We start from the raw sequence: 17,456 nt of genomic DNA, 5'->3' as shown, positions 1-17,456 counted from the left end.
GCGGGAACCGGGGCCCAGGCTAGAGCAGCGCCGTCCGGTACAAACAGAGCGTGAGCCACACGTGTCAGTGCCAGGCTCCTCGTGGCCACACTGAAAGAACAGGAAGAAACGGGTGGGCTTTGCCTTAGTCGTGTATTTTCCTTAACTCGATATGTCACCATATTATTCTTTGAACGTGATGCCAACATAAAAAAAAAAATTAATGAGCTAGCGTACGTTCTTTCTCATCCCAAGTCTGTATCACACTTAGGGCGCATCTCGAGTCAGATTTGCCACGTTTCTGTGCTCAGGTCCCACCTGCGGCTGGTGGCGCCTGTCCTGGAAGCTCAGGGCCAGACCGTGGAATGACGGCGTCGTGGAAGGTTAAAGCTGAGGGCTGCTGAGTGATATATTAGAGTCACCAGAAGTTACAGCCCCAAATGTCCTTGGCCTCATCCTGTATTAAGTGGGGTGCTGAGTGCCCATGCAGCAGGGCTAGTGTGAAGCTGAGACATCTCTTCACCGGGTTCTCTAATTATGAATGTCACCCAGCGCCCCCTGGCAGGGATGGCACTGGCCATTATTCAAAGAAAACAACCTCAGCCCTGCCCCCTGGTTGCTCAGCAGGAATGAGTCATATATCCTGGCAGATACTAGAGGGGGGCGGGGACCCCCCCCCCAGGCAACAGAATGCACCAGGGGCCATAGGTAAGAAGTCAGGACCCTGCATGCCCTAGAGGAGGGGAGCCCCCCATGTGTTGGATAATTTGGGAGAAGCAGCCCATCAACCCAGGAATGCTTCCTGGAGGAAAGGGTTTGGAGGTTTGGGGAGAACTGACTGGACAGGCTGGGAGGCATGAGTCAGGGAGGGTGGTCACTGCAGATCTTCCTGCCCATGATCTGTGATCTCTACTCTTCTCTCCCTCCCAATGCGCCCCTCCCTGCCAAGGTCACTGTCAACTACTACGACGAGGAAGGGAGTATGCCCATTGACCAGGCTGGGCTCTTCCTCACGGCCGTTGGTAAGTTGGTGTGGCTGCGACCTGGGTGCCTTGCTCCCCAGGGGCTGGCACTGCTGCCCTTCTCAGCAGCACTTGGCCTGTTCTCAGTGCTGCAGGCCTGGCACTCGGAGCTTCCTCTGAATAATGCAGGACTGAGAAGTGATGCCACACATGCCCAGCCCTTGTGCACTGGGTTGAGGGGCGTCCTGCAGGAGGAGGCATGCCCCGGTCTCCGGCACCTCACCCCAATGTCAGCATCCCTGCCCCAGGTACTGGGGGCCACTGAGAAGAGAGAGCAAAGTCTGCTCCTCCCCTGCCTCTCCCCTGCAGCCTGGAGAAGCGCCTGCCTCTCATAGTGAGGGAAATGGCCTGTCTATAAAGTCTGCTCTGTCCCTGACAGTCCCAGCTACCCCCTTGCCCTCCCTAGACCCTGCCCTGGGAACACAGAGATCTAGCCTAGCTCCTCAACTTACATAGTCCAAGTTTTTCATTTGGCATTGAGGACAGGGAGGCCCAGAGAGGTTTGGGAACTTGTCCAGGGTTGCACAGCAACTCTCTGGCAGGTTGAGTCCAGAGCTTGGGATTACTCCCTGCCCAGGGTCTTTCCATCCGCATAGCACTCCCCTGCCTGCCTGGGTGCCAGGGCACTTGGCGTGTGGACTCTTCTACAATGGAGATATTACTTTTATATATATATATATATATTTTTAATTATATAATGTTTAAACCAGGAGGACAGGAGGAGGAGAAACACCTAACTTTTCTGGAGCACCTACAATGTGCCAGGCACCAATACTTTACTGTCCCCATCTCAATCTACTCTTCCAGCCATCCCAAGGATAGACTGGTCGGGGGGGGGGGGTCTCAGAACTTCCCCCCAGAAAACCACTAATTCCCAATATGAGCCTTTAGCCACCAAAGTAGGCTCAAGGGCAATGCTCCTCCACTCCTCAGCTGCCTCCCCAGTTGGCTTGTTTGCTGGCTACCCTGACCGTCTTTCTGCACCAAGGGAGCACCCACCTCAGGACACCCTCAGGGGGCCCCAGGAGATGAGCACCAAAGCCTCCCGAGTCGCAGTGGAAGGCTGGCACGTGTGTACACCTCCCATGCACACGCGGCCCCCGGGTCGTCTCAGATGACCGGCCCTGAGGAAACCCAATCCCACAGAGACAGGGACACCTGAGGACATAAACAAGAAGGGCAGCGGCCAGAGACCTGTTCAGTGAGGGGGTCCCAGAGAGCTGACTCCACCATTAGCGAGCCTTCCACCAAAGCCAGGCAGACAGGATAGATGGCCAGACAGCACCCGGTGAGGAGGCCGGGACTGGACTCCCCCTCTCCTCTCAAGGACTGTGGGGCTTGTGCTCAGAGGGGGCAGCAGGACTGAGACCCCAGAAGACACTAACTACTCTTCCAGATATTCAGGTTCCATGGACAGGTAAAATGTGCATCACACACCCCCCCAATAAGCCTGAAAAATTTGGTGCTTGGCTAAAAAGGAAAAATATGAATAAAACAATTTGCCAACAACTATCACCACCATTCTAACATTTTCACACCTAAAAGTGGGCAGAGGAATAATTTCAGAATAAAAGACAGTCGTTTGCATCACAGACATAGGTGGAATTTGGTTCCCCTAAGGGCCCCCTGGTCTGTGTGGGCCTCCAGGTCTTATCTTCCCTCAGGCATCGACCCCAGGGGCCTTGAGCCCACACGTCCCGGGTCCTCATCCCCCCCCCCATCACAGGGAAGGCACCTCAGAGGCAAGAACACCCCCGAGGCCCCAGGACGGTAGGGCTGCCCCCACCCGGGGACGTGTCTGAGTCCACGGAACCCTAGCTCTGTCCTGAGCCCCCACTGAGCAGAAAGAGCCCAGGCTGGGAAGTAGACAGAAATAAGTCTAAGTTCTGGCTCTGCCCCTTGGGCCACATTGTGACTGTCACCACCGTGAGCCCCTGGTCCCTCCTCTGCGCAGAGGGACTCAAGGCAGCCTTGTGCACCGGGCTCCCAGGGATCCGATGGGAGGGTGCGTGCATGGCATGGAGTAGATGCTCCGTCAATACTTGCTCTTTTCTCCTTTCTGCTTTTGGGGAGCCACATTGTCCCTCTGCCTGGGCAAAGTTGAAGAACCCCATTGTCCCTCAGTCTTCCTTGTGGAATTTGGGAACAAACTCATGGTGCCCTTGGCCAGACCAGGCCCCAGGGCTTGGCTCCCAGTCCCGCCAAGGACGTGCTGTGTGACTTACCAAGCAGCCCAGCCCTCGGGACCTCACTTTCGCCCAGTAGTAGAATGAGGGCTTTGAGCCCGTTGGTCCCTCATGGCCTTCAGGACTCCAGGTAGGGCTGATTCGCAAAGCCCTCCCTATTAAGGGGACTGCGGGAGAGGACAAATGGAAGAGGGAAGAATGGTCTCACCCTCTTTGCTGTGGTCCTGGCAACAGGGGCAGGACATGAGCCCTGAGACCTCATTCCTTGGGCCCCCTCCCCAGGGCCTAGGATCATTGCCCCAGTTGGCCGTGGGGGAGAAAGTCCTTCCTCCCCACCACACCCCAAGCTGCCCGGTTACGTAAGAAGGCCAGGCACCCTGCCACTGTCCATGGGGGCCGGTGGCCTGCCAAAATGCTTCTGCCCCTGGGTCAAGCCTGAAGACTTGGTGTCTAGATTCTCAGGCTACCTTGAACTCAATCCCAGTGACATTTCCCATAAATCTGCCCCACACCCCAGGTGCCACCTGACACCTTGGGGCTATTCTGGGGAGCCGAGGTAGGATTCAGAGCCTCTGGAAAATGTCGTCTGGGGCCCAGATGCCCTGAAACAGCTGTCCTGTCTCCTGCCCCGCAGGGAAGACAGAGCTATCTCAAGAGGGCAGAGGTCTGGGTGGGTCATGACGGCCCTGTTCTCTGTCCCTACAAGGATCATCCCACTGAAATCTAGTTAAATTGTGAACATTGGAGGAAATTTTGAAGGGGAGAAGCCCTGGAGGTTGGGCGGTGGGTGATGAGAGAGCCCAATTACGTAATGCCTAAATGTCATAACAGGAAGTCAGTGACACTTGTTTGAAGTCAATAAATCAAGGAAGAGCCCTAAGTGTATTACTTAATATTATGGAGGTTGCCTCAGGCAGGTGAGGGGCTGGGATGGACAGGAAACTGCATTTTTCTTTAGAAGCTGTTTGGTGCTATTTGATTTTTTTTTTTGCATTACATGCAAATATTCCAGCGATAAAATTTTTAAATTGAAGGGATTTATCATGAGGTGAAGCACAATCAAGTGCTCATAATTTCTCTCCTGTGATGCACTGTTTTCACAGACCCACCACGGCCATGGTGTGGTGCCACTTTGACCTGGAGACAAAAGCCCCAGGGCTGCCAGGTGGGGATGTGGTCAGCTCCTCCGGGAACGGCCGTAAGGGGAGTAGGTCTTGGGTCTTTGGAGGCAGACTTGGTTTTATTAGAAACAGCCCAAGGTGGGGATGAGCCTGGGTCAGTGGAGGAAACAGGCCAAGGTCAGGGGTCTGGAGTCAGAGGCCCAAGTGGGATGCCTGGCTCCGCACTCCCTGGGGACCCCGTGGTCACTTCCCTGCGGGGTGCCTCTGTCTCCTCATCTGTATGGCGAGGGTGGCTGGGTGGGTGGTGACTCCTCCCTGGCTGGTATGATTGAGAGGAGAATAGGAACGGGAAGTGCTCTGCCTCTGGCAAAGGGAACTGCACACGAGGGGGAGAGATTGTTATCTTGAAAAGCAAAGAAAGAGGTTTCTTAGGGAACCCAGATCTGGGGCTGGTTCCCAGGGAGGAGCTTCGGGAAGCCAACCTCCCTGAAAGGCAGCATTCACTGGGGAGTGTCCAAGCTGGAAAGTTCGTGAAGGTGTAGAAGCCAAAATCAATACTGTTCCTCCTTCTGAGGCTTCAGTCTCTTAACAGCAGCTGGTGGTACCCCCTTCCCCGCTTTGTCCCGAGAATCCTTACCCTGCACCAGCCTCGGGTTATCAGGCCAATTTGCTGACAGGTGATGTCTCTGAGTCTGGGTTCGCTCACCTGTACAGTGGCAACAATAATATTTATCTCATAAGACTGGGGACCCCAGGGCACGCAGTGTACCCCGAATGCCATCCCCTGGGTCCCCCTGGGTCCCCTTGGGTCTCCATGGGTCCCCATGCCTCCTATGGTGCCTGGAACGCAGTGGATGCTCAACAGTGTGATGCACTGTGGATCCAACTGTGGATGATCTGCTGTGTGATGCACACGGGATCAATGGGAGGCGCTTATCGAAATCAGGCCCTACCGCATCCAACTGACAGCAGGGCTGCAGAGGCCGGGACACCCGGGGCGCTGCTTCTCCCAAGGACCGAGAGCCCTGAGAGCTTCCCCTGTCCTGCCTCCTTCTAGACCCAGAAAAGCCACATTCAGGGAATCAGGCTGTTGAGCAAAAGGAGGACTTGAGCATTATCCCCAGGGTGAGCCGCCTCAGGAAGGGTGACATCAGTACCCTTTCTGTGCCAGGACCCTCCTCCCCGCCCGATCCGGGGACTGAGCACGCCTGCCAAGGGGACAGACCAGGAATGCATTCACTCCCACCCAGTTCCCGCCTCCGTCCAAGTCATGCTCAGCGTGAGGCCGAGCCCACGGGGCAGTCCCAGGACCTGGGCTCAGCTCACCCCATTGTGGGACACTCCCGCCACCTCGGGCCAGCTCTCCTGCCCAGCCCTGTTAGTCTCTAACTCTGGGGGCCATTTGGCCTCCCAGGGGACATTTGGCAACATCTGGAGACATTTTGGTTGTCACAATTGGGGGATGTTACTGGCATCTGGCAGGTAGAGGCCAGGGATGCTGTTAAACACCACAGGAGAGCCGCCGCAACAAAGGGTCCAGCTTGGAACGTCAATCGCACCTCCCGTTGCAATGAGTGCACCTCCTCTAGCTAGGAAGGGCCCCATTGCGCAGGTGGACAGCTGGGGCTCAGAGAGGCTGTCTAACCTGCCCAAGGTCCCACAGCTTGTAAGCAGAAAACCAGCAGTAACAGTAAATCTTGGGCTCCTTTCACTGTCCCGCAGTTTCCACGAAACCCGTCCCCCCTCCCGGACAAGCCTGGGAATACCAAACACCCCTTCTTCTCCAAGAGAAGGAATAAACAGGGACCCCAGCCTGGATCCTCCATCTGACACCCTGGCTTGCTCGGGCACCCTTAGATGGAGAGGGGTTGGAGACCCAGCTTCTGGAAGCAGAACTGGTGGGAGGCGGGAGTTCTGGAAGAGATCACACCCCCATGCACACCACCTGGACAGACGGAGAAAAGGAGTCAGGAATTCCTCCGAAAGTTTTCAAAATAGGAGCTTCAGGTCAGGCAAATGCCCAGCGTGGCCCAGGTCCACTATTGCTCCCCCTTCCCACGGGGCTCGTGACGTGGCCTCTCTGAGCCAAGGCTCCTGGATCTGTCTGGTGAGGCTCATCCCACCCACCACCCAGAACCACCCACGGAACAGTGAAGTGTTGGGAGACCCCCGGCCTACCCGGTAGCCCCTCTCAAGTCTATCAGCTGTGACATCTGCACAGTATCTGCCTACGTTCTGCATCCGCCACTGGGGTATTGGGTCAGGGGTTTGGATAAGATGACCCTCAACAAGGCCCTCTCCTTCCAGGGACCGAGGGAATGTGGGAGCTGCACCCAGTCCCACAGGTGTTCCTCTTGGCCCTGGCCCTGGCCCTGGCCCTGGCCCTGCCCCACCTTGTCTGGCAGGCTCAACAACTCACCCGTGTGTCTTTCCCCAGAGATCTCCCTGGATGTGGATGCAGACCGGGATGGTGTGGTGGAGAAGAACAACCCCAAAAAGGTACCAAGCTACCAGGGCACATGGCCCTGGACTGGGGAGTCCTGGGGGGGGGGGCAGAGAGGCTCAGGAGGGAGGCTGCACGCAGCTGTTTTTCCTCCCATTAAGCACAGACAGCTCTCCTTTTACAGATGGGGAGACTGAGGCCCGGTGCAGGCTCCCACACCCAGCATGCCGGTGGCAGGGCCCACAGAGGAGCTGAGCTCCTTAGAGCAACGGCAGCAAAGCACCTCCTGGACTCTGTTCCCCCATCCACAGGATGGGACACGCAGTTCACAGAGCTGTCGGAAATAATAAATGTCCTGCCGCAGAGGAGGTGCTGTCAAAGCATTTGCTCTCATTACTCTGCATTTTCTAAAAACTGTAAAACTGAATGAGAAGCAGAAGTTTGCTCGCGTTGCTCTCAGTTCCAGGGATGTTATTTTTAAGGGTGCACACACAGCCCCTCTCTTGTGTGATCCGCCCATCCATTCATTCATCGTTCCTTCATCTGTTCCTGTGTTCACTCATTTATTCTCTCTTACCCTACATTCCACGGTCCCATCTTGCTCCCCCACAAAGGACCACTTTAATGGGTTTCGTGTGTTCCTTTCTGTCGTCATGATTCTTGCAAAACACACCGTGTGGCTGGCGCACGATTAACTTGTGTGGATAGCATTGTGTTCTGCATCTCATTCTCCTGGGTTCTTTCAACCTCGAGCCAGTTTTTAAGCTCCATTGGTTTTGCTCTGCGTACATCCTGTTTCTGTTTTCCATTTTCTGCCCGTCTGTATCCTTACCTTGTTGCCACGGGCCTATGCTACTCTCCTAATAACAACCTAAAGCCTGTTTTAAATTACATGTAGATGGATACTTGAAACAGTTAAATGAATACAGCCCAGAGGGAAGCCTGGTCCTAGCAGCCAGCCCTAGACTGTCTGTACCAGGGATGGGGGATTTCGCACCTGCTGGGGAGTCCGTTCTCCTCGGTTCCTCCATGGGACTCTAGCTTTTGGAGGCAGCCGGCTGCAAGGAGACCCCGGGTCTGTGTTCGTGACCATGCCACATGGACTTGACCATGGAAGCCTCTCTGGAGCCCAACCTCCCCTGAGGAGCTCTGCAGCCTTGGTGAAGTCACGCAATCCCTGTGGGCCTGAACTTTCTCAGACTCCCTCTGTCTGGGTCTGTGAAGTTTCATATTTTCTCCACAATTGTCCCAAGTTCACCCCCAAATAGCACGTGTATGGTGCCCTAAATGTAACCCCAGGGCAGCTGCTCAGGGCTAGAGAATCAGAAAGGGATGGTGGGAAGAAGGGATGGTGAGGCCACGACCACAGGAGGACTGGGGTTGGCCGGGTGAGGGGAGACAGACCAGCTCCGCAAGCGCAGGGACCTGGAGGGCACAGGCCTGAGAGCCGGGAGGCCAGCGAGCCTGGGCAGGTGGGAGGATGGACGGAGAGCCACCCGTCTTACCAGCCTTGCAGCCCGCAGTCAGGGATTGGGGCTTTATCCTAAGTCAACAGGGAGCCCCCGACAGAGCTTAACACAGGAAAGGGACGTGATAACATGATCTGGTTGGAGCTTGTTCTTTTACGGCCCTGGCTGCAGCGTAGAGAATGGATCGCCTTGCAGGTCCCATTTGGAGCGCTCAGCATGTCTGGAAACAGCTGGGCGTCCGTCCGTCCAGACCTCTCCCCCTGATCCCCCCGGGAATTCAGAGCCTGTCGTAGAATGTCGGCCTGTCCATTTCCCTGGCCGCCCTCCGTCTCCCTGCCTCCTCCCCCTCCAGGCACAGCCTCACCAGGCTGGACGTTCACGAATGCAGGGTCCATTTTCAGAGCCCTGTGTCTCCCTCTGCCACCGCCACCCCCCACCACCACCACCACCACCAGATGTGGGATTCTCGTCTGCCGAGTCATCCCTGCCCCGATGCGTGGTGGCTGCTCTTCATTCTCATCCTGGGGCTGTCTCTTTGGTGTCCTGGGGCGGGGATCTGCAGTGGGGCTGGGAATCAGCCAGCAGGTAGACAAGAAGGCGCTGACCCCTCTCCCTGGCGACGCAGGCATCCTGGACCTGGGGCCCCGAGGGCCAGGGGGCCATCCTGCTGGTGAACTGTGACCGAGACACACCCTGGCTGCCCAAGGAGGACCTGAACGATGAGAAGGTCTACAGCAAGGAAGGTGCCAGCGGGACCCACACTCGGGGTTGGGGGCAGGGAAGAGCAGTGGAAACACGCTCAGTCCTGGGCTGGCCCAAGGCAGAGGCAGGGGTGACCTTCGGTCTCCTGGGGATGGTGGACTCAGCTATCCACCCTTGGTGTGCCTCAGGAGCTCAGTCAGTTAAGCATCCAACTCTTGATTTCGGGTCAGATCATGATCTCAGGGTCGTGAGATTGAGCCCCGTGTCCGGCTCCTCACTGGGCATGGAACCTGCTGAAGATGCTCTCCCTCTGCACCTCCCTGCTCTGCTCGCTCACTCACTCTCTCTCTCTTTCTCAAAAAAAAAAAAAAAATCCACCCTTGCTAAAAAACAGAAGACAAAACTATTAATGTGGTTCAGTTGGAGCCATGCTTTTTAGCAGTTACACATACAGATACACATAGGGAAAGGCCTGGAAGGAAATTCCCAAAAAGTTACAGGAGGTCATAGTGTCGGAGGAGACAACCAGTCTCTATGCTGCCCTACAGTTCCCACAATACACGTGTGTGGGGCTTTCTGTCCCAGTTGGAAAGTGACAGTTATTTACGAGCCCACATTCCAGCGGCGTGTGTCTTAATTCTAACCTCCTCTGCATCTTCCCACCCCAGACCTCAAGGACATGTCCCAGATGATCCTGCGGACCAAAGGCCCGGACCGCCTCCCCGCCGGATACGAGATCATTCTCTACATTTCCATGGCCGACTCGGACAAAGTGGGCGTGTTCTATGTGGAAAGTGAGTGACCCCAGCGCAGCCGCCCCGGAAGGTTCCATCCATCCGGTGCCCACCGAGCGGACCTCCCCGGGGCCCAGCTCTGCCCTCCACGCTCCCCAGAGCCACCCCTCAGTAGAGGTGGTTCCTGCAGGTGCAGAGGACCCAAGAGGGCCAGGACCCGCCTCTTTGTAACCATCACTGGGCACACTGTTGTCCCGTGAAGTTGAGAGGCCCCGGGGATAGGCCGCTCCTCCCTCAGAGGAGTCGGTAGTGATGCAGGTTTATGTACAACCCAAGGGCCCCTTCTTCTCATGAACCAGGTTTTTGAGGTCCAGCTTTTCTGGAGCCGTGCCACCCGCATGATACCGAAGATGGGTTACCCACGCAGCACTCCCCCGGGTGCTTTCTGCCCATCTCAGGCTTTCTGGAGCCGAGAACTGCCTCCAACGTTTCAAGAGACCCCGATGAGGCTGTGGGCACCCACACAGACTGGACCCCTGGCTCCTCCTGATGGTGACAGGGCATCCAGGGCCCCCGCTGTGTAGGGAACATGCTTTGGGCACAGAGCTAGTCCTCATAGCCGCTCGCTTTGTCTCATTCTTTCTATAAATACGTGTTGAGCCAGGTGCTGTCCTCGGTGCCTGATGCTGTTCTCAGTACGGGGTCCCCTGCAGTGAACTCTGCAACCTCCCCCCCCCCAGCGGGAGGGGGTGGTCTGGTGAGGGAGGCGTGATAAGGAGCACAACCGGAGCAAATGACACCTGCCAAGTACTAGGGGATATTGTGGGCAGAGGTGAGGCATCGCTGGGCCCAGTGGGGCCAGAAAGGACCCAAATCAACAGTGAGAAGGAACCAGCCGTTCGTAAGCTGAGGGAAGAGTGTTCCAGGCAGAGGGAGCAGAGGTACACACGAAGCAGAGAGCGGTGGACCGGCTTGGAGCATTGGAGGAGCAAAAGGGAGAGACTAGAGGTGGGGGATGTGTCGGAGCCAAGGTCAGCGAGCTGGGCAGAGGCCAGGGCATGGGGGAGGGCTTGGGTTTTATTCGGAGTGCGGTGGAAAGCCATTAGAAGGTTTTAAGCAAGGGACTGTCAAGATCTGATTTATGTATTAAAAAGCTCTCTCAGCAAAATAGTTAGCTTTGCATTTTGCCCTGATGCAGGGTGGGGCTTCCCCGTGCGCCCAGCTGTCCAGGGGGCCCGGGATCTCCGGCCTAAGTCTGGGGCCCCCTCGGGGCAGGCCCACTAGAGCCGGGGCAGACGCCGGAGGAGCTGGGCATGAGGGCCCGGGACCCTCACCGCAGGGAGTGATTTAGCCCGGACAGCAACGGACAGCTGCCACCCGAAGCCAGCCGTCCTGATCCACCCTGGGCCCTGGCAGTGACCTCACGCAGGTTGGAATGTCCCCAGAGTCAGGCCGGCTCTGCTGCCCCAGGGGGCCGGGGATGTTGATGTTTACCCTGTGCGGTCCAAGGTTGCCACAGAGGATGGGGCTGCTGCGGCGCAGGCCTGCTCCTCTCCGCCGTGGCGTGGAACAGTGACACGCGTTGTGTTCCTGATAGTGACACCTGGACGTTATCTAGCGGGTTCTGTTCATTAATGGGGGTGGATTGCAGTCTGGCCCCATAAGGACATCCCTGCCCCTCGCTTGCCATCCGAGAGGGGCTCTGAGCAGACAAGCGCCTCGAGACCCCATTCCCCAGCCTGTCTCATCTGGGCTGCTGTCCTGTGGGGCAAGGGGGGCCCAGTACTGGTGCAGCCATGACTCCACGACAGTTTTCCCACAATATGTGGAATCCTGGAAAGAACAGCGGGGGAGTAATCCCGCTGTGGCACAGTTGCCCCCTCTTCCGTGCAAACATTTCCAGGTTTTGTCAAAGCCTGAGCACACCTATGGGTGAGCATGTGTCATGTTACACAAATGGTTTATGTCACCTGTGTCCCCCAAGGGCAGGGAGCTGGAGGCCGAGGGACCCTGAGAGGGAGCTCTGGAGCCTGGGAGGCTCAAGCCCTGCATGGGGGCAAGTCCACTTAACCAGCCCACGCCTGGGGCTCAGCTGTGACGTGACCTGGGGATGATGAGAGGCATCCTACCCCTGCTCAGGTTGGAGACCAAATGAGGAGCATGTGTCAGGCACTCCCCACGGCAGCCGGACCACAGAATGCCCTCTGTAGATGGCGCTTGTTGCTTTTGCTGGGATTATTATCATGATTATTAATTATAATCCTTGCAACAGATAGAAGAAGTCCCCAGTGCTGTTAGGAAGGCACTGAGTTCCAGCCTCAGATTCTTTCCCTTGGTCCCAAAGTTGGGGCCTGACCCCTTCCTATAACAATCCAGTGACCAACTTGTCCCAGTTTGCCCAGGAACTTTCCTGGTTTTAACACTGAAAATCGCCCATCCTGGGAAATCCCTGAGTCCCAGGCAAACCAGGACGGTTGGTCGCACCTTGGGAGGTGGAACGGCTCCAAGGTGACCAGAAGGGTTATGCCAAACCACACCACGCGCCGGCTGGTGGGGCCAATGCCTGGGGCCAAGGAGAGGTCAGGGTGGCTGGCAGGCCCAGGCCCAGGCATGTGGGCCACTCAACAGAAGGGCACTGTTGGTTCCCGCAGGGAGAGGCGGCCGTGCTCAGGCCGCCTGCACCAAGCTGGGGGTGGGGGAAGGAGGCTCCCTGGGACAGTGGCGAGATTGTTCCCACCACGGAACCGATGCGCCTGGTGCTGGCCCAAGACCAGAAAGAGAGACACATGTAAATCGCAGGCCACGAGACTGTAGAAAACCTACATGCAGATGAGCAAGATCGTGTCCCTCCCCCTGACACAGCTTCCAGGCCAGACCCCTTCCCTCCCCAGGCCCAGGCGGACCTCCCAGCTGCCCCGAGTCCTGGGGACACTTTGGAGCTTCTTGCAAAGGCAAGTCAGCTTCTAGGCCTGAGCTCTCTCCCCAGAGCCTCAGCTCGGAGTGCAGCCTGAATGCCTGGAAGAGACTGCTTTGATTATGCGGATCCATCTGGATCTAGTCGGCGATTAGGATCTACCCAGGGCGCTACTGTTTCTGAGTGAGAAGTTCAGCTTCGGTGTCAGGCCGTGCTGAGCAACTTGGCACATCCAGGGTCCGAGTCTTTCTCATTTCTGGGGCCCACCCAAGGGAAGGGGAGGGGAGGTGTTATTTCTTTGCCTTCGCTCATAGGCATCCAAACGCAAAGGCCGTGAGTTTGGCAGAAAGGGTCGCGCTAGCTCATTCACAGGCTCTCCTCCTACTGACACCCTCGGGGCCCAGCTGCGGCACCGACGCGTACCCAATGGTTACCGGCTTTCACTACGCTCCGGATGCTGTGTCATTTTGTCTTGCAATGACCTGTGGCCTAGGTGTGATATTATCCTTATTTAACAAGTGGTAAACTGAGGCTCGGGGAGGTTAAGTGAATTCCCTGAGTTTTTGCTGCTTGTAAAGTCAGAACGATATTTGAACCCAGGTCTCTCTGACTCTGGAAGTCATAACCGCTAAGGTAACCTGCCCTCAGCAAGACGTCTACCCAGGGTCCAGTTGGGCACATTGTCTTACGTCCTATGAGCTCGGGCTTCGGAGGTTCCTCCATTTAATTTGCTAGTTTTGATCACGCACCCTATTTGTACGAGGACTGTCCTGGTTATGTGTCCTAACCCGTGGGTGACAGGTCATGAACTGTCGCGGTCGTTGTTGACAATAAGTACCAAGCTGAGCCTGACTCTGCCCTTCCAGCTCCACAGGGCATAAAGAAACTCCTTCTGGAACTGCATAGGGTCCTCCCTCCATGCCTCTGGCACTGCAAGTATCTCCCCTGCTCACCGCACCCCACCTCTGCTACCCCAAGGGCATCTCAAAGTCAGCCTCCCTCTGCTCACATGCGCCCCACCCTGCCTCCCGCCTCCACCCTCCCCACCCTGCCTCCCGCCCCCACCCTCCCTACCCCAGTAACCTGCCGGTTGCTCTCTCTCGAGCTCTGTTAGGACACTTCCCACATCCGCCTTATCTTACCACCGGCCAAGCACTGCTCTGGGCAGACAGAGAAACAGCATCTTCACATTTCTCTCCACTGCCCGCCTCCCCCCAGAGGTCCTCAGCCATGCTGGGAACAGAGTAATTCTGCTCTAGCCCAAAAATTCTCCTGTAGGGAGTGGCGTGGGAGCCACGGGTGCATCCAGTAGACGTTTATGAAACACGACCATGCCACATTGGCCCTGGGCCCGGCCGGGCCTGTCTCTGCCCCCCAGGTGACAGTCTCTCAGGGTCGACAGGTAAACAGTGAGATCACCCACTCAGAAGGGCTGTGATGGGCAAGGACGAGGGCTGCAGAAGGCCCACACAGGTCCCTGGCTTGGTCTCCGGGGGATCTGGGTGTACTTCCCAGAAGGGACACAAATCAAGGCCCGGAGGGAAGAGTACTGTAAAGAGCTGGGGGGTTCCAGTGGGACAGAAGCCCTGGGGGCACCTGCCTCTCCTCCCAGGCAAGAGACGCCACAGCCAGAGACCACACGTGGGCCTCCACGCCAACGCGGCTTCTGGATTTTGGGGTACAGATGGGCACATTGGTGTTTCATTTGTCAAAGGGGAGCAGGAGCTGGGGGTTCAGAATTGCACCTGAATCGGAGTCCCAGCTCGGCCGCGTGCTGGCCATGTGACCTCAGCAAGCCATTTCTCCTTTCTGAGACTCGGTTTCCTCATCCGTAAAGCAGGAGCGTAATATCCTTCCTCCACACCACTAGCTGCTCTGTCATCACCTGCTGTCGTTTCACGTGGGCCACTCCTGGGATTCTGCTCGTTTTATAGATGAGGAAGCCAGGGGCTAGAGAGGGGGCCTGGTTTGGGGCCACGTGGGGAGCGCGGCCGTGCTGGGATGATGACCGGGCTGTGGCCCTTCTGGTGGCACTTCCTGCTTGTGCGTTTCTCCCTGTGTCCAGAGGACCAGTTACTCTCCCGTCTTGCCCCCCCACCCCCCGCCCCAGTGACCCCTCCCTGGCAGGGATAGGAGCCTGACCTTGGCCCTCCTCCCTCCAGACCCGTTTTTCGGCCAGCGTTACATCCACATCCTGGGCCGGCGGAAGCTCTACCACGTGGTCAAGTACACGGGCGGCTCCGCGGAGCTGCTGTTCTTCGTGGAAGGCCTGCGTTTTCCCGACGAGGGCTTCCCAGGCCTGGTCTCCATCCACGTCAGCCTGCTGGAGTACATGGCCGAGGTGAGGGCTCCAGGCGTCCACCGTAAAGGGCTGCCCCTGGGGACCTGGTGGGGTCCTTCCAGAGGGCCACTGTCAGCGGTCCTCACTATGCCCCACTCCCTGCAAAGCACCGGTTGGGGCCAAGCTTAGAGACCTCGATGCTCCCCAACGACCACCCACACATGTCAGCTGGGGTCCTCTGAGCTACACCCCGGGATCCTCGTGCTTGCTTCACCTACTCCCCGGGGTTCCCCGTGGGTGATGTTTTCTGACATCCCCCACATTTGTCCCCTGGTCCTCCCCCTCCCTGCAGTAGCGTGGACCTAGTTCTGAGGCACAGATCCCCAGGGGTTACTCCAGGGAGCAAACCAGGCCACACACATGAGGCTTATCGACTACTTATATGCCCTGCTTTTCCCTCCCCAGACGGACCCTTCACCCTCCCTGTGGGTCATACCACCTCTGACCACAGGCTGAACCCCAAATCCCAGCCGCAGGTCATGCCCCCACCCTATGGCCACACACCTCACTCACTGTTGTTCTTGGTTTTGGGAAACTGGACAAGAAGGAGAGCACCTGCCCCTCTCGAGGAGAGACTCCCCTCACTTAGAGTGTGTCCTACTGATGAGGACCTCTCATCCCAAAGACACAGCCCCAGGCTCCCACCCCTGGCTGCCCTCCCAGACTCAAGGTCCCCTCCTCACTGTCACTTCCAGACTACTTTGGGGCAGGACACAGTGGGCTCTGTAGAAGGTGAGGCTGCATCTAGCTTAGATATTTTTTTTAATTTTTTTTTATTTTTAATTTATGATAGTCACAGAGAGAGAGAGAGAGGCAGAGACACAGGCAGAGGGAGAAGCAGACTCCATGCACCGGGAGCCCGATATGGGATTCGATCCCGGGTCTCCAAGATCGCGCCCTGGGCCAAAGGCAGGCGCCAAACCACTGCGCCACCCAGGGATCCCTTAGATATTTTTTTTAAGATTTTATTTATTTATTCATGAGAGGCACAGAGAGAGAGGCACAGACACAGGCAGAGGGAGAAGCAGGCTCCACGCAGGGAGCATGACATGGGACTCGATCCCAGGACCCCAGGATCACGTCCTGAGCCGATGGCAGACACTCAACCACTGAACCACCTGGGCGTCCCATGAGCCACCCAGGCGTCCCATAGCTTAGATTTCTGACAACAGATTCTGGAGTCAGACTGCCTAGTTTCCAGCCCAGGAGACATTAGGCAGGTGAATCTACTCCCTGTGCCTTCGCTTCCCATCTGTAAGACAAACAGCAGATGTTTCTGCTTCCTGGGGTGGTTGTGAGCATCCAAGCTTGTAAGAACTCATTCACAAAGCACCCTCAAGTCCCTCAGATGAGGAAAGGGAGAAAAGGCAGCCCTAACAGGACTGGACGGGGGAGGGCTTTTGCTCCCACCTGAGCTTGGAGCAGCCTGGCCATCAGGGCCTCAGACTGATCCCTCCGGCGGGCACCAGCAGAGACTCACGAGGCGGACCCAGGCAGGAAGGGCCAGCGAGGCCCATAGTCCCACCTGCCCCCATGGCCTCCGCCAACAGCAGGTGCCCATTTCCTGTAGCTCTTCGAAGCCAACCATACAGAGGAACCCTGGAATCCACTCATGTTCCCCCAGGCTCCAGGCAAGCTTCCTGAACCTTTCCTTAAAGAACAGTCTGAACATTGCAAAATTCCTCCAAACAACATTAAAATGCTCACCTGTATAAAAGGACAAGGTGCCCAGAGCAGAAACAGAAGCAGGGGCAGGGCTGGCCCAGTTTCAGGAAGGAGCCTTTGATGGGGCAAGATCCGGTAGTGGTTCCCAGTATGGCTGCAGCAGCCTGACCCCTTGGGTTTAAATCCAGCCTCTCCCCTTGCTAACCACGTGACCTCGGACAGCTGCGAAACAGGTCTGTGACTAGAGTTCTGTGACTCAGTTTCCCCACCTGTGAAACAAGGGTTATAATGGCAGCTCTGCCCTGTGGTTACTGTAAGGCAGAAGCAAAATGGCCCGTGTGGCACTCCCCCAGGGCCTGGCACAGTGCCCGTGCTCAGCAAACGTAGCATTGTTATCAGTTTCACCCTCCCTAGAAGGCAGGTACGAGAGGTACCCAGACAAGACTCTGTGATCCCCTCCCCTCTCCCACGCCCAGGAGATTCCCCTGACTCCCATCTTCACGGACACGGTGATATTCCGGATTGCTCCATGGATCATGACCCCCAACATCCTGCCTCCTGTGTCGGTGTTTGTGTGCTGGTAAGCAATGGGCCATGGCGCCGGGAGGCAGCGCAGCAGAGTCACTATAGCTGGGGCTTCAGGGGCAGACTGACCTGAGTTTGGATCCTGGCTCTGTCACTTATCATCTCTGTGACCTTGAGCAACTCACTTGACCTCTCTGTGCCTCTGTTTCTCTGAAATGCTGACATCACAGAGTCACTGTGGGCATTAAACGAAGCAGGCAAAGTATTAATCCAAGGTCCTGGCACAGCTTGTGCTTCAAAAATAATAGCTATCATTCCTTTTCTCATTCTTGGCCCACATCATCTGGTTGGGAGC

At 56.7% G+C, this 17,456-nt stretch overlaps 1 protein-coding gene across 1 annotated transcript in view; it reads left to right on the top strand.

Annotated features, from left to right (window-relative positions):
* PADI2 (peptidyl arginine deiminase 2) overlaps positions 1-17,456 on the top strand; it is a 44,769-nt gene that overhangs the window by 12,824 nt on the left and 14,489 nt on the right. Inside the window, exons 3-8 of the mRNA XM_055332290.1 lie at positions 929-1,001; positions 6,746-6,807; positions 8,846-8,963; positions 9,591-9,716; positions 14,733-14,911; positions 17,053-17,156. Coding sequence (XP_055188265.1) covers positions 929-1,001; positions 6,746-6,807; positions 8,846-8,963; positions 9,591-9,716; positions 14,733-14,911; positions 17,053-17,156 — 662 coding nt within the window. The remainder of the gene's footprint in view (positions 1-928; positions 1,002-6,745; positions 6,808-8,845; positions 8,964-9,590; positions 9,717-14,732; positions 14,912-17,052; positions 17,157-17,456) is intronic.

The sequence above is a fragment of the Nyctereutes procyonoides genome, unplaced genomic scaffold (assembly GCF_905146905.1).
Source record: "Nyctereutes procyonoides isolate TBG_1078 unplaced genomic scaffold, NYPRO_anot_genome, whole genome shotgun sequence".
NCBI classification, from domain to species: Eukaryota; Metazoa; Chordata; class Mammalia; order Carnivora; family Canidae; genus Nyctereutes; species Nyctereutes procyonoides.
Note: the sequence above shows the minus strand (reverse complement) of the source record. Positions and strands in the feature narration are given on the sequence as shown.